This window comes from Rattus norvegicus, chromosome 3, assembly GCF_036323735.1.
Source record: "Rattus norvegicus strain BN/NHsdMcwi chromosome 3, GRCr8, whole genome shotgun sequence".
Lineage (NCBI taxonomy): Eukaryota > Metazoa > Chordata > Mammalia > Rodentia > Muridae > Rattus > Rattus norvegicus.
Genome location: NC_086021.1, coordinates 124,657,468 through 124,681,770, shown reverse-complemented (window position 1 = coordinate 124,681,770; position 24,303 = coordinate 124,657,468). Strand labels below are relative to the sequence as shown.

The 24,303-nt window shown below is 45.0% G+C and overlaps 1 protein-coding gene across 1 annotated transcript in view; it reads left to right on the top strand.

Moving 5' to 3' along the window:
* The window catches only part of Rasgrp1 (RAS guanyl releasing protein 1), a 60,041-nt gene that overhangs the window by 2,309 nt on the left and 33,429 nt on the right, over positions 1 to 24,303 (top strand). Inside the window, 1 exon segment of the mRNA NM_019211.3 lies at positions 2,078 to 2,262. Within this exon segment, the coding sequence (NP_062084.2) occupies positions 2,078 to 2,262 (185 nt within the window).

Below are 24,303 nucleotides of genomic sequence, written 5' to 3'. Positions count from 1 at the left end.
CCTCTACCTCACCAGCCATCTTTCTGAAGCACCTGATGTTTGTTATACATTGAATAAGCCCTTTCAGTCTCTTGACAATCTACTCATCAATTTCAGTGTGGTGATAAGCACAGTTTCATGTTTTTAAAAAAAGAAAAAGAAAAAGAAAAAAAGGCCTACTAGATGAATAAAAGCAAGAGGGGCCCCAGGTGCCAGTCCCTGAGAGAGCCATGTGAACAGCCTCAGTGTGTATAGGACTCAGTTTCCATATCACAGGGTAGCATCCAGGCTGTGGCTCCATTCGCAGTGCTAATCCTTGCAGTGACTTTGGCACATGCAAGCACACTTCATTTAGGCTGTTGCTGCTGTTCCGTTCAGACCGGTGCTGCTGCAGGTTCTCGTTTTACTCAGGCACTGATCTGACTCTCTCAGGGCCTGGATAGAAATCAGTGGTGGTCAAGAGTCTGATGGATCCTTCAGGAGTCAGTGGCCTGGGTCAGCAGGTTCCCAGTCATCAGGGTGACTGGGGTTTATTGGTCCCAGTTTGTAACTGAGTCCCATGTACACCACGACCTGATTCTCTGAAGTTGGAGCAGAACTGAAAGGGCCAGGGTGACCCTTGGAGTCTGGCTGGGTGGTATGGCCCCTGTTCAGGGTACCGCCTATGTGCGGGCTGGTTTCCCCAACCCAGGTGTGCCTGGGGGCGGGGGTGGGGGCGGGGGTAGGGGTGGGGGTGGGGATGGTTTGTTTGTTTGCTTGCTTGCTTTAACTAAGGATTTGGTTGGCCTTTTCTGAGTGAGTTTTTACCTTGTCGAAGAAGCTTTTCCACACAGACCCTAGAAATGCCTTTGCCTTCCACTTTACCCTCAGCATGCTACAGACATTTGCCTACAAGTTATATGGTTGCCCTCGTTGTCTTGGTCAGATTCTCCTACTTGAGATTGTGTCTTAAGGAACTATGATGTGGCTTTATACAAGAATAACAAATATGCAATGGACACGTGTAACTTACAGAGAAAGTTACAAGAGCCATCTCACCATGGTCTCCCCTGGCCTACTGTGATATCTTACTCAGGGACTAAGTGTGTGGCTAACCAATGCAGGTTTGTGCTATGTTTCTGGAGTGTTTCCCCTTTCTCTTTGACAGTAAACTATCAATTAGCCAAGGGTGCAAAAGGAAGAGGAGAACTAAATTCATGCCAAAAGAACTATCAGCAAAAATGCCTGTCATGTTTAAACCTTCAAAGATTATAGATGTGGGTCTCAGTGTGTTTTTAATAGAGAGGAAAATAGAACATACTGCATGAGACCCTTTGCAGGGTGACCTGCGTCAACCAGATCATGCCCAGTAAAGCTCAGGACGGGCAGATGAAGCTCTACCAGACTCCTAAGCCATTTCCAGATCCACATCGCTATTTTACATTCAGCTCCAGAGCAGACAGCTCAGCTCAGAGCCAATCCCTCCCCGTTTTCTCTTCGTTAAGGACCAATGTAAAGACTTTATGGGATACTGTTTTCTGGTCTAAATGATTCATAGTGGTTCCTTGTGTTATCAAAAGTGAAACCATTTATTACCTAGATTTGTAAGAAATGCAGAGATGGCTGAAACATCTAAATGCCACCCCTACTCTCGTCTTCAAGGTTCTTAAAGCTAGTTTGGGGGTCCTCCTGTCCTTCTGTATCTTAGGCATTGCTTAAATGAATGAAACTAGCCAAAAAGGATGCTAACTGAACCAGTTCTTCAGACCCCAGGTCGGTAGCCTAGCAACTAGAAGCTAAGGGCCACCAAGGTATCTTCTTCTCTCTGCATCTCCCCTTCTGGAAGAGGGACGGCAGCATAGAGCAGCCCTTACACCAATGGGGAGAAGGCTATTGCTACCCTGGAATCTCACCTTGTCATTTGCTGAGGAGATGTCTCTTTAACAGCCAACCAGTCCGTTCAGTGCTTTTGCCAAGTGGGAGGGGTATGCCTTCCAGCAGCCCAGCTTCAGGGACTCACTGTCCTATCTCTTCTTCTCTCTGTCCTCAGAGCCTGGAGCTGCCAGCGAGACCCCCAGCTGCTCTGTCTATCCTCACTTGAGCCTCTCTTTCCCCCCAGGAAACCTTGCCATGGCTCCAGAGCTGGCCCCAAAGGAAGACTAGAGGCCAAATCAACCAACAGTCCTCTCCCTGCCCAGCCCAGCTTGGCCCAGATCACCCAGTTCCGAATGATGGTGTCCCTGGGACATCTGGCCAAAGGAGCCAGCCTGGATGATCTTATTGACAGCTGCATTCAATCTTTCGGTGAGTCGGGCAACTGCCTACCTATATAGAGATTTCTGGGTTATTTTGTTCTTTGCCTTAAAAAAGTATCTTATACAAGAGCAACCTAGATTGTATTTTGGCTTTAAAAACGGCTTCTGAGCTCCTGAAATGTTGGAGACAGTCTGTAGCACTTGCGGCACATGACGATGTGGGTGGAATAGGTCGTGATGAGAAGTACAATCTGAAGTGAGAACTTAGTGAGTGGAGTGGCATTTTCCTTGCATGGTAGTTTGTCTCATGGTGGGGAAAAAAATCATGAAACGATATTGGGCTGTGATAATTTTCTGTCCTCCAGTTCTTGGAGTAGAAAGATAAGTCTGTCTCACACCACCCAATAAAATTTGAAAACTTTTAGGTCATTTGGACAGATGGGGTCTTGACAGTTTCCCCTTACAGTCTGGACCTGTGCTTGTGTCTGTGACTAGAAGATGATGAGTTCATGTGTTACAGGTCGAGGTGGGAGGAGCGCAGCGTGTGGGCACATAGGCTGGCAGTCTATGGTCCCGGGGCTGCCCTCTGTACTGCCAACAAGCAATGCCCTGAAAAGATTTTTTTTTTAAATTTCAGCATTTTCTTTTGATGGTTGTTTATGAAATGGGTACTTGAAAGCACTAAATATTGGGTTTGCTTCGTATAGGGCAGAATTAAAAGTGACAGATTTCAGTGAAACCTATTGATTTGGAGATTTTCAGCATCCCCAGTGTCCCCCCTTTCTGTGTGCCTGCATCTCCCTCTGGGAAGGAGATGAGTTTGTGGGACAATGCTCTGAAGCATCAGCCCACCCCAGCCTGGTCCTCCTGGAGAGCAGAGGGGAGGCGTGCTTGGCTCAGAAGTGAGGACCGTTGGTGTTTAGGTCCAAACAAGGACCAGGAAAGGCTTGGCATTTTGGGGAGATTTCTTTTTGTGCAACTGCCTCAATTTTGGTGCTTCTTAAACATTCTTGCACATGTAGTCGTGTGGAGGGTTTTTTTTTTTTTTTTTTTTTTTTTTAGTAATGCAGATGGCTAGGTCCCACCCCCAGAGTTTCTGCTTGAGTAGGTCTGGCCAGGGTGGGGTCCAACAATTTGCATTTCTAACAAGGTCCCAGGTGAGGCTGTGGCAGCTGCTCCCAGAACTCCACTTTAAGAATCACAACTTTTAAGTACTGTTGGCTGTAGACTTCTTGACACTGGAAGAGAGAGGATTGGGTGTGTGACTTAGGAGCAGTGCTTACCTGACAGACAAGGGCTTGAGTGCAGGCTCCATCCCTGAAAAAGAAAAAGCTACTCATTCTGTTCCCCGATTGAACAGAAACAGTCTTTACCTGAAAGACTAGTTCAAGATGAATTTTCTCCTGCTAAGCTAGGTCTTCAGCTTCAGGTTGAATAACTTTGTGTTTCAAAATCATTGTAGACAATTTATACATTCTAGGAGACAGTTAAAGGCTGGTGGAGAGCAGTGGCCACATAGTAGCAGTTAGTGTTGTGAGATGAGCTACAACTGTCCCTCTCCTTGGCTGCTAATTGTGTTCTGTAGACCTGCAGAGAGCATAGTGTAACGACTGCATGAAGAAGGGCCTTTACTCTCTGTTTCACTGCTGAGAACGCTGGGGCCGTAACTGTGTTTACCGTGTGATCTTTCTTGTTTTTCTATCATCCAACTACCTGATGAGTTCAAGCCTGTTTTCTTACCCTTCAAATAACTGTGGCTTCAACCTCAAAAGTTCATGGCCAATTCTGGAGTCCTTTCCAAAAATAACCAACCATAGCACACTCTCCCTATCAGCCCTACAAAGGCAATGGTGCACTGTTTTCTGAGATGTGTTAAAGCGAAGAGCAGTACCTTAAAATGCAGTCGTTGAGTAAGTCCTACGGAGGCTAAAATCCCTTAGGCCGTTACAAGAAGCATTCATTAAGTCTGTGATTATGCCTGACCCTACACTGGGTGGCACCCAAGAAAAGTCACAGTGACCAAGTGGCTGTTTCATTAGCACTTACAGTACCTGTGAAATACCCTGTTCAGGAAAACACACACACACACACACACACACACACACACACTCACATTCACATGATAACAATGAAGGTGTGGTGTTCAGGAGCAAGTTCCTTGTATAAGGTAGGGTTTAGGGTTTGAATCCAGGCACTTCCTGATAAGGACCAACCATTACGTCACAGCCTCTGGGGCTGTAGACAAAATCCCAGGCTTTCTGTAGTGTATGTTACAGAATTTCCCATCACAGAATTTACACAAGACAGCCAAAACCAGGGGAGAATTAGAGGGATGCCTTTGTGAGTGGGCCTCCTCTTCTTATCAGTTGACCTAGCTCTTGTGGGAGGAGCTTCACGCTGACCCATGAAAAGCCGGTTTAAAGATAGAGACAACTTTGACTCATTCCTTTCTTTACTTTTCCTACCTTCTCGCGTCACCTTCGTGAAGATGCCTAGGATGTATTTTAAGGAGGCTGTGTGCACGGCTCCTGAAGCCCCCAAACACAGAGGCCATTGTCATACACATTTTTGCTAGTTAGAACAAAATCAAGTGTAAATTTTAGTTCATGCTACAACAGTCCGAGTGCTTGACAGCCTGAGGTGGTAACTCCTGCTAGGCAGAGTAAACAGACAATTGCTGTGGCCACAGAGAGTCTGATAGGATAGGGAAGACGACTGACCTGAAGAGAGAAATGGTAGGTAGATTTTTCTGGAAACTAGGGTTTTATTCATGTCTCAGGTGCACCTAAGGAATGATGTTATTACTGTTTAAAGCCTCAGTGGCATGGAGATGTGTATACTGAAAGCTGCCTCATCAGTTGTCCATCCCATCCTGCAATTGTTTTCACAGAAGGCTGGGATACTCGAGGCCTTTAAGGATAGATAATGCACACAAAGGTACCGTGGAAGGCACCGAGCAAAACTCTTGGTATCAGAAGGTTACAGATCTGTGCTTAGACACACCAAACCTCCATTCCATTGCTTTACCCCTTGCCAGCCCACTCCCACCTTCTGTTTTAATCGGAGGGCATGCTCCTGATCCTGAGGGTGGCTGCTTGTCACCCGTTGCAAGCATGGTGAAGGAGATCATCACAGCAGGTGAGACGTACCATCTGTTACAGATGAAAGGCCTCTGAGAGCACTTAGGCTCTTCCTTTCTTTCTCACTTTGCAAGACGGCTAACAGCATTGGGGCCAAGGGGAAAAATCAAATACCCCAATTTACAAAATCCTTTCATGTCTCCTTTCCGTGCAAGAGCACTCTGATAGCATCAGGGAACAGTTGCACACATGCCCCAGAAAACACGCTAGCAAGCAGCTCCTCTGTGTCCAGACACGGATGTCAGGGCCAAGGACAGTGCATCCGAGTGGCTTATGTTATATGGGGTGTTATTTTTTTTACTTGGTGTTCAGTATGCATTGATTTTTCTTTTATATTCAAAACAACCCTGAAGTAGGTCAAGTATTATTATCTCCATTGGGTGAACAAGAAAAAAAGTGGGGCATCTGAGATCTGAAACAACACGCCTTGTACCCACCATCAAAATAGAAAACATGTTGCCTTTTTCTTCTGCCTCTGTCCCCAGAAGTCATTTGTACCCAGTGCTGGTGCAGATGTCGCTCACTCCCCAAGACAGGCCTCATAGTCGCAAAAGAGATTTTTGTGTTGGCAACCTGTGCTTGCTAGTCTGCAGGCCTGGTCTCCCTCAGTAGAAACCACTTTTCATCCAGTGTAAGAAATAGTCAGACATCATCACCTTTATACCACCAACTGTCTGGCTGAAATTAAGTCTTGGGTCAAACAATTTATATTTGTAAATTTTCATGTGTGCACACTGTTTGTCAATCTAGGAAGACCTTACAGCTAGTAACAATAGCGTCTGTACCATGGGCTAGTTTGAATACTAAAGTCTTTATAGACCTGAATGAATTACAGATAAAACACAATGCCCGTCCTTTGCAATGGAGCTGAGTGAGGGCAAACGCATGCTTGCTGGAACCACGGTCCCCTCCACAGCTAAAGGAAGGTTGGATATTCCTCATCTCTGCAGCTTTAACTCTGCACGCTGAGGCAAGGTGTATCGGAGACAGGCACCACACCACACTCTATGGGTACTTAGCACTGACAATTGCGAGCGCCAAGCCAGGTATAGAAGATCACATAGAGAAAGCCTGCTGATAACAGGCCACAGCTGTCTGTGAAGCCTCCTCCGTGGAATTCCCCAGATTTACAAGGTTTCTCGTAGAAAACAACAACAAATGGTCCCTGGGGCACCCTGTCATAAACACCTGGGGGTGTCAGGCGTTCCCAGCATGGCCGTTCCTAGCCCCGGTGGAGAGAATTGGCATTCTTTGGTCAGTATGCCACTTGTGCTAAAGAGCCCTTTACCGTGTCTGCTGGGCTGGAACATCTTCCTTTTCATGTGTGTGCATTCTGGTGACTTTTGGGTCTGAAGTAGGAGATGGTTTAACCCTCTTCACCTCAAACTTTCCTGTGTGGCATTATCTTCAGGAGGCCTCCCTGTGTACTGGGGCAAAATCAGTCCTTGAAACGAAGATGTGTAAGATCCACAACTTCTCGGGAATTCTGGGTACTTTTCTTCAGTAGGTGAACCCAGAGAAATGAATCTTACTGCTGACTGAAAGGTAGAGGCTGTGCAGTAGCTGAGCACTTATGGACCTAGGGTGCAGTGGGGGAATGGGCCTTTCCCTGACCTGACCCTGCTGGACTTCGGCAGTGCACTGTGCCTTATTAGTTTCCTCTAACAGGGAACTGGGTTTCAGAAGAAGGAAGGGACGCATGCGTGGCCCAGCTCATTACTGGGCCAGCCGCTGAGACCAAAGCTCAGGTCGGCTCTCTGAGGCTCGTGCTCTCTGCTGCAATAGAGAGAGTCTCATCCTGTGTGAGTACAGGAGACACGCAGTCCCTCAAGAACTGATATCGAGCACCACTTCCCTGTAGCCCCCTTGCGCCTTGGACGACCCAGAACATGTTCTCCGGCTTTCTAGGAAAACGTCAACAACAAACACACCGAGAAGTAAAGGAACAAGTAGGTTTTTCAATTTACAAACCGGTAAAGCTCTCAGGGAAGCCGGCCTCCTGGGAGCATGAAAGCGGTCCAGCAAGGTTTAATTAGAGGCGCACTCTGCCTGGGAGCATGTTGGAAATTCAGCACAAGCTATCTACAAAACCTACAGCCTATCAGCCTTACACTGGGGGGTGAGGTAGGGGTCGGGGCTGGGGCTGGGCTGGGGCTGGGCTGGGGCTAGGGGTTGGTGGGGGTGGGGAGTACTCCACAGAAAGTAGATGTGGTACCCACAGCTTCATCCTTTGCTCTCCGAGACTTTTCTTCGCGCTCACATTTACCTCTTCGGGATGTTCAGACCCATGTCCAACGCTACAATAAGGGCTCGGTTCTCGTCTCCAGCTAGCCTCCAGGACTCAGAGGCCTTCCAGAAGAGTCTGAGCTGGAACTAGAGACGTGCTTTACCCTGAACAACTAGCCAAATGAACCTGTCTGCCAATATATTTTTTAAGGTTTTCATTGGGAAATGACAGGAATTCAAAAGCAGTCTGTTCTGACAGAACAGTGAGTGGCTCTCTGAGAGCCTTGGAGAAGGGCATCTTAGGAGAACTTTCCTCCTGAAGCACTTGCTGAAGCTCGGTACTGGGGTTTGGGCTACAACCAAGCTGGGCTTCCTGCCCTGGGGAACATAGAGGAAAAATTGGAAACTAATAATACTTCATAGGCAGGGCCAGCTTCATCGATATAACTTCAATGCCACCGCAGTCTTGACATCCTTAATAATCCTTAATAATCAAATTAATTATTAATAATTTAATGACCCTTGCTGAATCAACTATAATGTTGAAAAGGGGGCATCATTTCATACCTATTGGATCTTGAAACCCGCGTGGCCAGTCATGAGCATGAGAATCCTAAGAACAGACGGCGGTAGGTATATTGCCAAGAGCGAAGGCGTCGAGGAGGAGATGGGCCTGTAACTTGTTTTCTTTTGTATGGATATGGAAGTGTGAGGATGAGAGTGGATGGACAGAACAGCCTTGCCTGCCAGCTGTGGTGTACCAGATGACGATCCAGCACACAAGATCTAAACTGTTGTAGTTCGTCTCTCTTTGCGAGCCAGTTGTTAAACGTAGCCACCGTTAAAGATGCAGTTACGTACACATGCGCTGAATAAGTTCATAGAAGACAAGCATTGGAAATTGCTCACTTTCTAATGTGTGGTCACGTTGACTGTTCTGTGTGCTTAGGAGGGTGTGCTCGTCACGTCTGTATGGTGAAAATGCTGCAGAGGCTTTTGCTACAGTGTCGTGCAGTGCCATGCAGTGAAGTACGGTGTCTCCACCGGTCCATCTGCCGCAAGGCAGGCTGGGATATTGACTTTGCCCGTATACTCTCACCTTGGGTGAGGCAGCGACACAGGGAGGGCTGGGAGCTTGGCTTTGCTGGGGTGTTCACACCTTGGGAATGAGCAACATTACTGCCAGCACATCCTCCCCAAACCCAACCCTAAAGAGCTCGAGGTTGAACTCTTGCCAGCACACCACCACCACCACTACCACCCCCGGTACCACACCAAGGGTGCTTTCAGAGCAGTGTCTAGAGGGAAGGGACACTCAGACCTGACGATCTTGTTCGGTATCACTCAGTTAGGAATAAGGCTGGCCTGGTTTTTGGTTCCTTCATACTTTAAGAAACCAACTCCCTATGCAGTCAAGATACACTAAAAAAGATGAAGCAACCAAGTATCAGCAAAGCCGGGGTTTTCTTAATGGTGTTATTGTGGAATGAAGATAAATCCAAGAGGTTTTCATTTGTAATTGAACTGGTTACTTATATGTGGTTTGTTGGTTTGTTTGTTTCCTTAACTCACCTCTACACACTCTGCAGGATTAAGCCTCTCTTGTTTTCTCAATGTCTTAGAATTCTGGCCTCCCCCACATGTTATGAGCTATCCCTGTGAGGGGGGAGGGGGGCTCTGCCTGCATGGCTCCTTTGCCTGTCTCCAGTGTTCGCACGCTGACAGCATCGCTGCTATGCACACACACAAGCTTTGCTAAGCCGGCTTGGTTTCTTGTAGTGAGTTTCTGTGTAGTTGTGTCCCCGATCATGCCTGTTTGTCATCTGCTATGCAGTGCTCTCTATCGCTAGAGGCTTGGACCCATTGATTTCTTGGATAGCATTTACTGATGGCCTCTCCTCTATTTTCATCCCTTCACGAATTCTATTACAATATGCAGAGATTTCGTGGTTTTATGTAGCTAAATTTGTCTTAGCTTTTTAATCCTTTGTCAATTTTAAACTTAAACCTATATGCCAAACCCTTGGGAAATGCCTTCCTGTCATTTTAATAAAGATCAAAATTATTTTAATACATTCAGTGTGTAATATGTATCCCACACTCTTGGGAATGATCAGTCAAGTTTGCAAGTTATTGCTGGAGGAGAGGAAGCCTCTGGCTTTATTTCTGAGATTAGCTGAAGGCCAGTCTGGTTCAGACTACTGTGCACAGGTCGTCCTGTCACTCAGAACCCTGTTCTCCCTGTTTCTGTCACAGAATGTTAAAATCAGTTCTGAAACCAAGCAATGTCTGGAAGAAGAAATAACATGATTTCAAATACGATATCGAATGTGAACTTGAAGGAAACCCTTTAGAACTGATGTAAAAAGTGCTTTTAGGGGTTGGGGATTTAGCTCAACAGTAGAGCGCTTGCCTAGCAAGCTCAAGGCCCTGCGTTTGGTCCCCAGCTCCAAAAGAAAAAGTGCTTTTAACTGTTTATAGAAGAACCAATAACCTTAGAAGACTAAAAATCTCAACCACATTTAAATCTCATTTTTCTAAATTATTCCTATAGACTGAGCCTGTATTGTTCCCAAGTAGGCCTTTATTGTGATGAGATACATAAAAGGGTAACAGTCCTTATCTAGTGTATTAAAATATTCAAAGTATTATTTTACTAATAACCAGCCTCTATAATTATTATAAACAGTACAAAGTTTATGCTAATATTATATATATTTATTCACATCCTTATGTTCCTGTACCTACAAAGATTTAACTAAAACTCAAAATTCATATTTTATAAAAAAATTTAATAACTTTTAAAAAACCATTTGCTTCACTCTGGGAAACTTCAGAAATACAGTTTAGAAAGGAAAAACATTGGGGCTGGAGAGATGGCTCAGAGGTCAAAAGCACTGGCTGTTCTTCCAGAGTATCCTGGTTCAATTCCCAGCACCTACATGGTGGCTCACAACCATCTATAACTCCAGTGCCAATGAATCTGACACCCTCACACAAACATACATGCAGGCAAAACACAATGGATATAAAATAAAATTTAAAATCATTAAACAAACATAAAGGAAAAAAATTACAGTCCTGTGCTCTACCCCCACAAACCTTTATTAACTTATAAACATTCTTGAGTTTGTCTCAGCTGTCTTCTACAGATATGCACAGATACTGTGAACCTATTGTATGTTTAATAATAGATTCCCCATACTTCTGTGTGTTCAATATTCACATCTTAACCAATTATGATTCTGTGATGAGCATTAGTACTTGCTAAGAAGCATGCTAGCATACAAGGTTTCTACTCTATCCTAAAATTGATCCTAAAAAAAAGTAATGCTGGCATAATTCCATCAAATATGGGACATAGAATTGAGGGTTGCTTGGCAACTCAAATGATGCTGATGAAGAATTAAAGGCATTTCCAGAAGAGAAGAGTACTTATTCTTCCAATGCTAAATGCTGATTATAATGGTTCGGGGCTGATTACAGGTAGAATAAATGAAAGGGGGAAGTACTTTAACTGAAAATCTGAGAGGCGGGCTTTCTTCTTTGTTACATGCGGTGAAAGTGGGTTAAAGGTTTACGGTCAGAAACAAAGAATAAAATCTCTTGCCTTCCTTATAACTTCTTAAAGGAGTCTTAAGGAGCAGCGGGGTGGGGTTTACAGCAGAGCCTAGAAGAGGCTGGTCTGCTCAGTCCAGCCTCTGCAGCGATTGTGAGGTGGTGGGCAATGACTGAGAAGGCTGAACAGGTCAGGGCTCTGGGGAAATCACTGGGCCTCTTGTTGGAGCGTTGTACTGTTTGGCAGAAACAGCTACGAGGATGGAGCCTGAAGAGGGGCACACCAGGAGTGGATTGAATGAACAGAGGAATACAGGTCCTGCAGGAGGAAGATAGGGCAGAGACTGCTGGTTTATCCTGAGGGAGAACAGGGATCCACAGGAGCAAGATGGCTGTTGAGGATAAAGTCACCTGAAGACTGGCAGAAAGTGAGGATTCCCAAGTAGAAAAAGCAGAGAGTTACTCTGTCTCCTCTCAGTGATCTGTTGAAGTGCAGTACAGAACTTGTTTGTATTATCTTTTCAACAACCCCATTTTTTTTTTTTTTTTGGTTCTTTCTTTCCGGAGCTGGGGACCGAACCCAGGGCCTTGCTCTTCCTAGGCAAGCGCTCTACCACTGAGCTAAATCCCCAACCCCGAACAACCCCATTTTAAAGAGGAACTGAAACACCCGGGAAATGGGTGTCCCCCTAATTATCATATATGAGTGTAACTTGTTAACATGTAGTCACACCCTACAGAGCACCCTTAAATCTGCTGAGCACTTGGCTCATTTTGCATTTGCTTACTTCCTGCATGACCTTGGGACTTTTCCATACTTCCTTCCCTTCTTTCTCACCTTGGATTCGAACTTTACTTCATCCAAGAACTTCACCATTTACCTCCAGTCCCGGGCATTTCTGGCTGCACAATAAAGCAGTCAGCATCTTATGCAGCGCTTTCCAGAGGTCAGCCACAGGACCTACACTGCTGGCCAGCCAACTGTCTTCAGTTCCTGTTATGGAAGAATGCACAGTCTCAGTAGTAACTTGTGAGTTGACTCTAGTCTGTGAATGCACTCCCCTTACTTATTGTGCCTGTAGACTCCCCCACAGCCTCTGTGCCCAACGGCCTAGAGTCCTATTCCCTTGTCACCAACCACAGGCGGATTTAGCTGAGGAAGTGACCAGGGCATAGTGTCACCAGGCAAAATACGAAGACAACAGCTCTAGATTGAAAGAGGTCAATCCTGGTGTATGTCTGTATGCATGCAGATAGCTCACATCTTATAATCACATATATATTTGTAAAATCACATATATTGAATTTTGGATACTTAGTTTGATATTAAGAAATCACAAATGCTGTGTTCATTTTCAATCTTTTATTTTTAATTTTTACTTTTAATTTTTACTGGCATTAATATTCTATATTAATGATATTAGTATGACATTCGCATACACACATACATGCACACACTATATACTGATCAGATCAACCCTCCTTGTATCCACTTCTACCTTTTACAAACTCTACTCATCATTATGGTGCACTCAGCATGAAAAGACAAAGAGGAGTGGTGCAGAACGGTGCCCACATTTGATTTCAATACCTGGGCTGCAGAGGCAGCCAGATGTCTCAGAGTTACAGGCCATCCTGAGCTAAACAGTCAGTTCCAGGCTAAGCAGAGATACAGTGAGGCCTTGCTGAAGGAGGAGGAGGAGGAGGAGGAGGAGGAGGAGGAGGAAGAGGAGGAAGAGGAGGAGGAAGAGGAAGGAAGGAAGGAAAGAAGGGGGAGGAGGGGAGAGAGAGAAGAAGAAGAAGGAGAAAGAGAGGGAGAGAGGGAGAGAGGGAGAGGGGGGAGGAGGAGGAAGAGAAGGAGAGAAAGAAAAAGAGAGAGAAGGGGAGAGAGAGAAGGAGAAAGGGCCACTAAAAGAAGAATAATGGGAATGAGAAAAGGAAAGCTACAGCCAAATATAACCATAGTATGTTATAAACATGTTTATACATGTTTTATACATTATGGCATGAAATGTTAAAGTGAAAACCTATTATACTGTGTAACTGGTGAACATCAATAACCTTTAGTATGAAGAAGGGATAGGAAAGACTGACAAGGAGATACTCTGGTTACACACCATAAAAATAACTGATCTATGCCTTGTGCTCAGTATCCCATGTCATGTCTGCCTGTCCACACTCACATGGTGAATTCCTGGGTATTCAAAACCAAAAAGAAACTATAGACTTTCACATGTGCTTTTCTCATTGGAGGCTCTGTTTTCTGATTTTTTTTTGGTAAGGAAGTGAGAGAATGCAGTACTCCCCCAACACACACTCTGTCTGGGTGATGGAAATGCCTTGGCCTTGGCACAGCAAGAAGGCCATGGGAGGCCACATGGTGCTGTGGGTTTGGGACACTAATCGTGACTGCTATTTACCAAATGCTACCCACGACAAACTGTTTTACTGTACTTGGTTTCATCTGCAAAAGTCAAGAGTGATAAAAAAAACTATTACAGATTGTTTGAGGCCAGATGAAAATAAGTTTGCCTTGGTTTGAGCTGTCCCAGACGCAGTCTGAGACAAGGGATTGAACACAAGCAGTATGTCTGGGAAAAGCTGGTGAGTGCAGAGAAGGCTGCTCACTCCACTGCATCATCAAGTGAGCATGGATTCTGGAAGCCAAGGTAGAAGATGCCCTCAGTACCACCCCGTCCAAGACAAATGTATTATGCACCATGGCCCCCAGTTGGTGCTTATAGGATGCCCCTATTCAATTTGAGTATTAAATTTAGTATTAACTTAGTATTAACTTAGTATTAAATTTCCGGCATATCCATCCAGCCTTTCACACAGGCGAGGGTGGGAAAGAGCCAGAGAAAATTGTCAGGTAGAAGTTGGATGTGAACACAAAGCCAGAGGGCTGGCAGGTACACAGCTGCAGACTCTGTTACAGCAAAAGCTCAGTGCCCAGTGTTTGTAGATACAGGCTGCGTAAAATCCCAGAGGGACCCAGAGCCGGGAAGCAGTAGTGCTCGATGCGTATGATAGAGTCATGAGTGTGTGGCTCTGGAGGCTTCCATAAGATGTTCACAACCCATGCTAAATGCACAGAAGGTCATTAAGTGCCTTCTCAGAAAGCTAAAAGCCCCTGACTGTTCATCAGTAGAAAACGTCCCACGTTATAGGTTTGTCCCAAACAAAGAACTCTGAGGTCCAGTGCCAGTGTTGAACTACAGTGATTTTATGGTATTCATCTCTATTTTTAAAATATTTTTAAATATTTTATTTTTTGTTTATACATTAAATCTTTATGTGCACCTACACATCTATACACCTACACTCCTACACTCCTGCCTGCCTGCCTGCCTGCCTGCCTGCCTGCCTGCCTGCCTGCCTGCCTGCAGAGGCTAGAAAAGGGTTTCCATCTCCTGGAACTGTAGTTAAGGTGGTTGTAAGCTGCCATGTAGGTGCTGGAAACTGAACCAAAGTCCTCTAGAAGAGCAGCTCTTAACCGCTAAGCTCACACTCCAGTTCCTCACCTTAGTAAGTTCCTCGCCTTTCTGTCAACTTGAAAATTAATACAGCAGCTGTGTGAGGCCTAATGGCTGATCAGAGTACTGCAGTTCTGGCCTGAGAGTGGAGAGCCAGCACCTTGGGCTCATGAAGACTGGACATGAAGTCTAGAATTGGGCTATTCTTCACTCACTCTCACAAAAACCTACATCCAAGCCTTGACAAGATCAGTCCTAGGCTCCAATAAACAATGTCATGTAAAGGAGCACAGGTCTGATTCTCATATTATGATCACATGTTAAGCATGTCATAAGACATTTATAAGACATGTGATATAGCATGGAGTCAGATGTGGCGGCTCATGGTTATAGTCCCAGAACCGGAGAGGTTGAGACAGAAGGATTGCCATAAGTATAAGGCAGGCAGGCAGACAGACAGACGACAGGCAGGGAGGGAGGGGACAAGGGAAGGAAAGAGACTCTTATTTTAAACTAAACTAATAAGTGAAGCAGGATGATGTGACGGGTAGCTGCAAGAGTAAAAGGCCAATAAAAGTGAACTCAGAGATAGCATGGTGTTGGAAATAGCAGACCGAGAACTTTAAACAGCTCTTAAAAATATGTTGAAGAATTCATAGATGCACAGATGGAGAATTTCAACAGAGACAGAAACAAAAGGAGCCAAATGAAAAGTCTCGAACTGAAAAACAGAAAGTATCAAAAAGAAAAACTCTCTGGATGGGCTTAATTCTACATTGAACACTGGGAAAGGAAACATCAGTTAAATCAAAGGCAGGCTATCATTTCAAAAGGAAAAGACTGAGCAAAGTCAGCTCGAATTTCAGGTGATGTAACCAGGGCTCACTGGACATGAAAGGACTCAAGATAGCTAGGATAGAGTTGAGAAACGTTATACTACCTGTTCTCAGGACTTATTGTGAAGCTGCAGTTTAATTAAGTTGAGCAGGCACAATAAACAACCAAATCAGAGGGACAGAATAGCAGAAGAGATCCCGGGGTAAATGCACACAAAATAGCAGATTCCAGGGTAAACGCACACGAGGTCAAAAACACCAAAGCAAGTCAATGAGGATGGGTTTTCTTTCCACAAATGCTGATGTAACAAATCATACACACACACACACACACATACACACACACACACACACACACACGCATGTACATACATACATATATATGTTCATAAAGTATGCCACACATGAAAAATAACTTGAGATGACCCAACATGTTTGATTTCAATAAGGCTGGTAGGAGGAAATCAAGGTGAATATTCATGCAAGACTTAAGACAGTATTTCTAGACAAGACCTGCAGTAACCCTAAATGATATATTTAACAAGTTGGACTTCGGAGAAATCAATAGGTACTGTTGAGGAAATTAATACACAAGCTACACAATGAGAGAAGGCTTTTAGTAATATATACCTGAGACAGGAACATTTTAATCATGTTAACATATAATAGGACTCTCCCTATGGCCCAGATTAATTACCTTTGGGGCTCTGTTCATTAGGTACTGGGGATTGAACCCAGGACCTCGTACATACATGCTAGGCAAATGTATCTCTACCACTGAGATTCCCTTCCTCACCCTATCCATGCCTCAGGCTGGCGAGTTGCTTCCTACCATAGCTCTCTGATTCACACCAAATTGATTTCTGGTGCGTTTCTTAGTATGTTTTTCCAATTAGAGCTGGCCAAGACGCAGCATGGTGTCTGCAACATGGCTCAAAAGTCCCCCACGTAAGCACTTGTCATCTGTCTATTCCACTGATGTCTGAAGCTGTGGGTGTCTTCATGGAGCCATTTAGTAGTAGGTAGACTCATCCAAGGGTAAGACCTGGATGACACCAACCGAACTTGGCTAATCTTCACATTCCTCCTGTAGGACTCAACTCTCAAAATCACAAAATCTATGATTTGTCCCTGGGTATCTTAGTTAGGGTTGTCATTGCTGTGATGAAACACCATGACTTAAAGCAACTTGGGGAGGAAAGGGTTTATTTCACTCACAGTTCCTCCTTATAATAATTTACCATCAAAATCAATAAGGGCAGGAACTGGGAGGCAGGAGCTGATGCTGAGGCCATGGAGGGATGCTGCTTACTGCCTTGCTCCTCATGGCTTGCCCAGCCTGCTTTCTTATACAGCCCAGGACCACCAGCCCAGGAGTGATACCACCTACAATAGGTTAGGCCTGCCCAATCAATTAAGAACATGCACTAGAGGCTTGCCCACAGCCAGATCTTATGGAAACACCTTCTCGATTGAAGTTCCCTCCTTTCTGATGATGCTAGGTTTATGTCGAGCTGACATAAAACTATCCAGCACAAGAGATATCTTGACATGGTGGTTGAGTAGTATCCCACAGAATATTATCATTACTTTGTCACTAGAAAAGTACATTCACCCACTGAAATCCCAATTGCTACCTATTACGAATGTTTCTTTATTGTGAACCAGTTTTCATTGCGCTTGTGTATTTTCTGAAGCATTAAGTGTCTAGTACCTTATCACAGACACACCTTTCCTTCACCTCACACAGGTGAGCAGGTATTTTAGTGTTGGAAGGGAGAAGGGAGAAATGTATCATGTTGGGGACCATGGTACTGTCTGTCCCTCTACTGGGACTTACAATGAGACTTATGTCACTTTGTGTGGATTAGGCGTAAAGGTGGGATCCCTGGGCTCACTGGCCAGTTAACCTAGTGTGGTTGCTAAGCTCCAGGTTGAATGAGAGACCTCATCTCAGGAAGACTCCTGATGTCAGTCTCTGGCCTCCACATGCACATGCTCATGTACCTGCATTGACACATGGATATACCACACTCACACCAGTCAACCAACCAACCAACCAACCAACCAACCAATACTTTGCCAGGAAACTTAGCGCTCACATTGTAAAGTACACAGCCTATCTGGTTTTGGCTTATTTCCTTTTATTTTGTTTTACAGTACTACCATCCAACCCAGGGCCTGGCACGGGCTAGGCAAATACTTTTACCATTAAGCCACAACCTCAAACTGTCAGATTTTTACAGAATACTAGGTCAGAGGTTGCTGCTTGCTTCGCTTGAAGGATCATCTATCTGACTTTTTAGCTTCCAAGAAAAAGATCAAAGCGAGGTCCACTTCTCGGTCTAGTATATGAGGTCCCCAACACCCTGACCTGGTCTTCCTTTGTATCCACACTCCTTCCACATCACAACTTACTAATCCAATGAGCTTGGGCTTCCTTTCCCAAACATACGTCTATCTCTGTCAACTCCAAACATAGAAAATGATTAATTCCCCCCAACACACTTACTAACATCTTACTCTGTCAAACCTGACCCCTCCTGCATGGCCAAGCTCCAGTGTCAGTCACCGACCTTCTGGAAGCCTAGCCATCTCATCCTGTCAAGTCTGGCTCTCCCTTCCTTTGAGCTGCCTTGATGTTTTGCCTGTAATTCCCTGCAGGCCTTCAGTGTCTCCCGCACTGTTTAATTGCCCGTATCTCCCGGTGCTCAGCTTTCTGAGACAGCGCGATCGTCATTAAACCTGCAGCCCCACAGCACCTATCACCACACTTTTTTGAACAAAGAGCCTTTGACTAATTCCAAGCGTAGAACTTCATCTCTGCTATTTGGTGGTGGGCTATCACTCCTGTGGGCTGTTATTTAACCAGGGGTGATATTCAAAACACATGGTAACTAGGACAGCCCAGGACCCTGCCAACCTGAACAACTGCCTTTTGAAGCCTCCTGAGTATCAGCCCTGAGTCTGTGCTTTGTCTAGAGGAATATGCTTCCTGCTCACCTCGTAAGGCTGTGCTGGTCCAATGAGATAATGCATGTGGAAATTCTTGTGGAGCAGAAAGTGGTTTGCAGATGTCGAGGCTGCAGGTGGTCCTCCAGTACCCAGTGTGGGGTTGGATCCCTGACCTTCAGTGTCGCCCTGATTACAGCTCTGCTTCACTCAAAGCCACCTCCCTGCAGCAAACCAAGGAGCTATTGAGAAACTGATCAAGATACCACAAACCCAAGAAATCTTGGAATCGACCCATTAGCTCTCCCACATCCCTAAATATTATCTTTATCAAGCCAGCCCGCTTTGCCTTTTTTTAGGCCAAAGTATCAATATTTTCAGGCTTTTGAGAAATCTCATCAAAATGTTAAAACCTAGGAAGACTTTTTGAACATTACTGCAAATTTTAGGATTTAAGGACACTACTTGCTAGGCTGGAGAGATGGCTCAGGGGTTAAGAGCACTGACTGCTCTTCCAGAGGTCCTGAGTCAAATCCCAGCAACCACATGGTGGCTCAAAAACCATCAGTAATGAGATCTGATGTCCCCTTCTCCTATGTCTGAAGACAGCTACAGTGTACTTATATATAATAAATAAATAAATCTTTTTTTTAAAAAAGATACCATTTGCTGTTGCATATTGCCCTTAAAATCCAGGATCCTTAATGATTTCTGGACATCTTAGGCATTCTGACTCTCTTCTGTGTGACGTTGGGCTGCTCTGCCCAGATCTGTGAGTGGATTGACAATGATCAACAGAAACTAAGATTTCTTCTTAGTTCCTTTGTCTTTATAGTTTCCTGTCTGCTTTTCCAATGAGTTTGTCCTGAAGAGTTGTGTTTGAGCCATCTCTCTTTTCTGCCCTGTGTCCACTCCCATCTCTAAACAGTGGTAATACAAATTAGGTACTTCCTTCTCCCGAAGGCATTGACTTTTTCCCACTAAGAACTGATTGCCTTTTTGTGTTTATTGGCCATTTCCAGTCACTGTCTCTTCTTGTGTAGTTCGTAAGCAACAGACACAGGATTCTGTCCCTGACTGTCTGGCCCTGAGGGGATGCTGACCATTTCTGAGCCCCAGTTTGCTCATTTTTACAGCTTGGCAGTGCCCACTCTCACTCCTCTCAGCAGGGATGTAGCCAGGAAGGAAGGCAGACATTGGGACAGGGGAGGAGCACTCAGTGTCCCGGACAGAATTCAAACCATAGGATGTCTCTGTGCTCTGTGGGTCTCAAGTGTATAAGTAGCCCGACAGTTGTCACATAAGCTCACAGAACCCTCACTGAGCTGTTGAAGCATGATTAGCCTGCCCTGGCTATGGCCAATAGCCATCCTCTCCTTCGGTGCTGTTCCTCCCAGTCTCGCAACGCCTCTGGGTGGTTGGTATTGTTTTCACTATTAGTAGGTGAGGAACAGAGGTGATAAGATGTGGCCTATCTGAAGTGAGATGACTGGTGTATGAGACAGCATGGGGGTTTGAAATCGTGGTCAGGGACAGAAGAGCATCCTTTGGATGTCTGAAGCTGGTCCATCAAGGAGCATGCAATACAATGATGTGGCTGGATGTGATTGCACATCTCAGAGATTCTCAGTGGCTGCACACGCACACACACACACACACACACACACACACACACACACACACACACACACACACACACACACTGCTTGTTTCCATGAAGGATCACACTCAAGAGTGGCACAAATAACATGCCAGTGGTCCCACAGCTACAAGGTGGCTGACTAAACAATGCTGTTCTATATAATAACCATTATTTTGATTGTAGGATTTAACTTATTCATGTTTAGTATAATTCTGAATTGCCTTTCAGATGGCACTTCCTCAAGGGTAACGAAAAGAGTCCTGTTTACTCTTCTGTCAATTCCCAAGGATCTCTAGCATTTTGCTGTGTCTATAACACTGAAACCATTTTTTTCACTCAAATCAAAATCCAAACCAACTCAGTCAAGGTTTTATGTGACAACTCGGGCCACTTACATACTTGAGACCCACAGAGCACAGAGACATCCTATGGTTTGAATTCTGTCCGGGACACTGAGTGCTCCTCCCCCGTCCCAATGTCTGCCTTCTCTCCTGACTACATCCCTGCTGAGAGGAGTGAGAGTGGGCACTGCCAAGCTGTGAAAATGAGCAAACTGGGGCTCAGAAATGGTCACATCCTCTCAAGGCCAGACAGGCTTGGACAGAATTCTGTGTCTATTACTTACACATCGTACAAACTGGAGCAAGTGACACAGTCCAAATTTTGGTCCCTTTTCCAGATGTCATTAACATGATTTATAGATACTTTGTAGAGTTAATATAAAAAGGCTGTGCTGGAAGGTTTGTCAACAACAACAAAAAGGCACAGAGACAAAAGGGAAAGGCTAGAGCTGAATCTCTTCCCACAATGCTCAGTGTCTCTTGGACAATGCCTTGGTCTCTACCTGTGTGGCTAGGGAAAGCTTGGTAATGTTCAGTTTTGTATTTCAGCTGTTTCCATAATGCAGTCACGTGACATTAGTTCATTCCTCAGAAGATTGTGAACCACAGTCTCTCTGGGTTCTGCTGAATAGTGGCCGATGTCTCCTTTCTATAGAAGAGATTTCCATTCACCCATGCAATTCCCCCATTTAGATCAGCTGCCCATATCTTCATGCAGCTTTCTTCCCAACACCTATAGTTCTGTGGGGCTCATTGGAAGCTGCAGGTAAAACCTGTTACTAGGGAGACTTGCCAGGAACTAAGTGCTCTGGAGACTATGTTCAAGAGCAAGCAATCTCAGTGGACCAGATGGTGCGACAGATCACAGTGGACAGACATTCTTGAGATGGTTAACTGTTCTCTGAAGATCATGGTCCTGGTCCAGAACAATCAAGGAACAATAAAAGCAGGTGAAGAAAAAACAAAATCCTGTTCTAAATCTTGCCAAAGAAATAGGGACCACTCACCATTCGCCACAGCGCTTCACAGTCTGCGAAGCATCTGTAAATAATCAATGAAATAGAACCTAATCCTATTGGTTGACAAAGAAAGGGGTGCCTACAGAGTAGTTTCTGGCTATGGCAGACTGTGCTTGATGACTTTTCCCTTACGTGGTGCGTGTTGGGTTTTTCTACAGAACCGTTCGGGTGGGAAAGTGGCATTTGGTACCTTGAGTTTAAATCAGCGTACCTGATTGCTGTAAGGCTACTCTGAGCTACAGTATCTATCATCAAGGTTATCTATCATCTAGGCTTGTCAATCTCATAGGTTTGAGTTACACATGCAGAAAAGCTTTTTGAAGAAGGCTGAGGTCATGGCAAGTAGTTCACAGATGGGCCTTATGTTATTTCACTGCGTGGGTCTGTGGGAAGTTCCCCTTTTTTAGTACCTGCTTCGCCTGCAGACCCCTCCCCAAGGCCTAGAGAGTTTTTGTGGGTTTTTTTTGTTGTTCTTATTGTTGTTGTTTTAATTTAGGAAAAGCTACAATTACACATTATTTGACCATTTTAATTTTTCTTTCATATATTTTGATCATATTATTTCCCTTTCATCAACTCCTCCTGGATCTCCCCCACCTCCCTACTCACCCTCCCAAACTTTATGTTCTCTCTATATCAAAAGAAAAAACAAAACCAAAAACAAAAAGCAAAACAAACAAAAAGCAAAACAAACAAAAACCGGCACGCGTGCACGCGCATACACACACACACACACACACACACACACACACACACACACACACACACACACACACACAAGGCTCAGTGGTTAAGAGCACTGACTACTCTTCCACAGGTTCTGAGTTTTTAGCATCCACACAGTGGCTCACAAGTCTGTAATGGGATCCAGTGGCCTTCTTCTAGAGTGGATGAACACTGTGTGTGTGTGTGTGTGTGTGTGTGTGTGTGTGTGTGTGTGTGTGTGTGTAATGTTTTGTAAAAGCACACACAAAAATATGGAATCTACTTTGTGTTAGAAATGCCTAGAATTTAAAAGCCAAGAAAGAAGTGAGAGGAAGAGTGCTGGACCACATTTCTGCCCAGTTTGTAGTTCTGTCTTCTTTGGGTCCCTTGACTGTTATCCAGCCTCCCACCAGCCACTTCCTGGCAGTTCTCTGGTTCCCTCTGGAAAGTCGGGACCTGGCCTATTGCTTCATTTTGCCTGCCAAGGTGCATTCCTTGGGCTACAGTGGGATGGGTCACAGCCCGTTGGCTAATGACACTGTGTCAGCGGCAGCTTCCTTTAAACCAAATGCAACTGCAGTACAATAATCCGCGGGGTGATTCTACTGTTTGATGGGTGCTGCGAGTGGAAGGGGGCACTGTCTTCCAACAGTGGTGCTTAGAGTCTGAAGTCACCGCACTAAACCAGAGTCAGCTCACTGGGCCCTCCCCCGCCCGTGCCACTTCCGCCGCAGCACAGTCTTTAGTTCTTTGCACTCCACCCACTCACTCTCAGAACTGTGTCCAATTTGCACACTTGCTAAGGACAACTTCCCTCCTGACTTCTCAGATCCCTGGCTCCACAGATGTGGAAGGTCCAGACTCAGGCAAGCAGCCCCCTAGGAAAACCAGCTGTTTTGTTCAGCAGAGGCAATACAGTTCAAAAGCCCTTTCTCTTTAGGCGATCCATGCACTTGGTTAGACATTTATAGATGGCAATCAGTCATCTAAAAAATCTAGGTCATTCTGCTTCATGCCTCAGAAGCAGAGCAGAGATGTGTCTGTTGGTTTGCTGTAGAAACAGAGAGCACTTCTCCTAGTCATTCAGGGTACTGTCAGCTTAGGGAAGCCACCATTTTATCTAGCCGCCATTGGCTTATACGCTGTCAGCATTCTAGATGGACCAGGCTAGTAACTACCTACCTTCTGTGATCATAAACAGTGGTGGGTAAATCTGAGGTTAGAACTGCTGGGGGATGGGCTGGAGAGATGACTCAGTGTTAAGAGCACTGACTGCTCTTCCAGAGGTCCTGAGTTCAATTCCCAGCAACCACATGGTGGTGGCTCACAACCATCTGTAATGAGACCTGATGCCCTCTTCTGATGTGTCTGAAGACAGCTACAGTGTATTTATATATAATAAATAAATAAAATCTTCTTTTTAAAAAAAAGTATTGCTGGGGGAAATTTTTAGAACATATTCTGTAGTTCTACAAAGAAAGGTGGGTCTGTGTGGGTGTAGCTTTTCCTTGAGAAGCTGGGTCGGGGGAGAAGAGGAGGCCACTGGTGGGAATATCTTTGTAGCATGGGTGGCTAAATGTTTAGACTTTTCCTAATACTTTACTACACCAAGAAGTGCCAAGGAAAAAAAATCCAATGCCGGAGACCAAAGGCCCTTCCTGCTAGGTCTTCAATTCACCGGCTCCATGACCATCACCAAGATATGCGGCTTCCACTTCTTACTCTTAATATCAAATCCATGATCATCCTAGGGACCAGGCGTCAATCAAGATAAGGAGGCTAGAAAAGGACCCTAGTAAGCGTCAACCCTTTAAGCGTCACGGGTCTGATGATAAGAATGGATTGCCTATCCTTGGCTCTGACTTTCAGCACCTCTTCCAAGCTTCACTTCCCAAGAGTGGCTTTGTGTTGTTTCCCTGAGATAGACCATAATGAGAATAGTTATACCATAGAAATACACAAGTGCTGTAGACTCGAAACCCCTCACCCCTAGATTCGCTGTTGAGTGTAGCCATACTGACTGGTAAGCTTGTACTGGGTCCCACTCACCCAGCACAACACTTGGTTTCTCCACACTGTTCTCTGGAAATCCAATAAGGCAGTAGAAGTTAGGGATGTATATGCAACCACAGTCCTTCACATACACTTGATGTCTCAGTTGCCACTGTCAGCACTAAAAATCCCTGAACCTGACA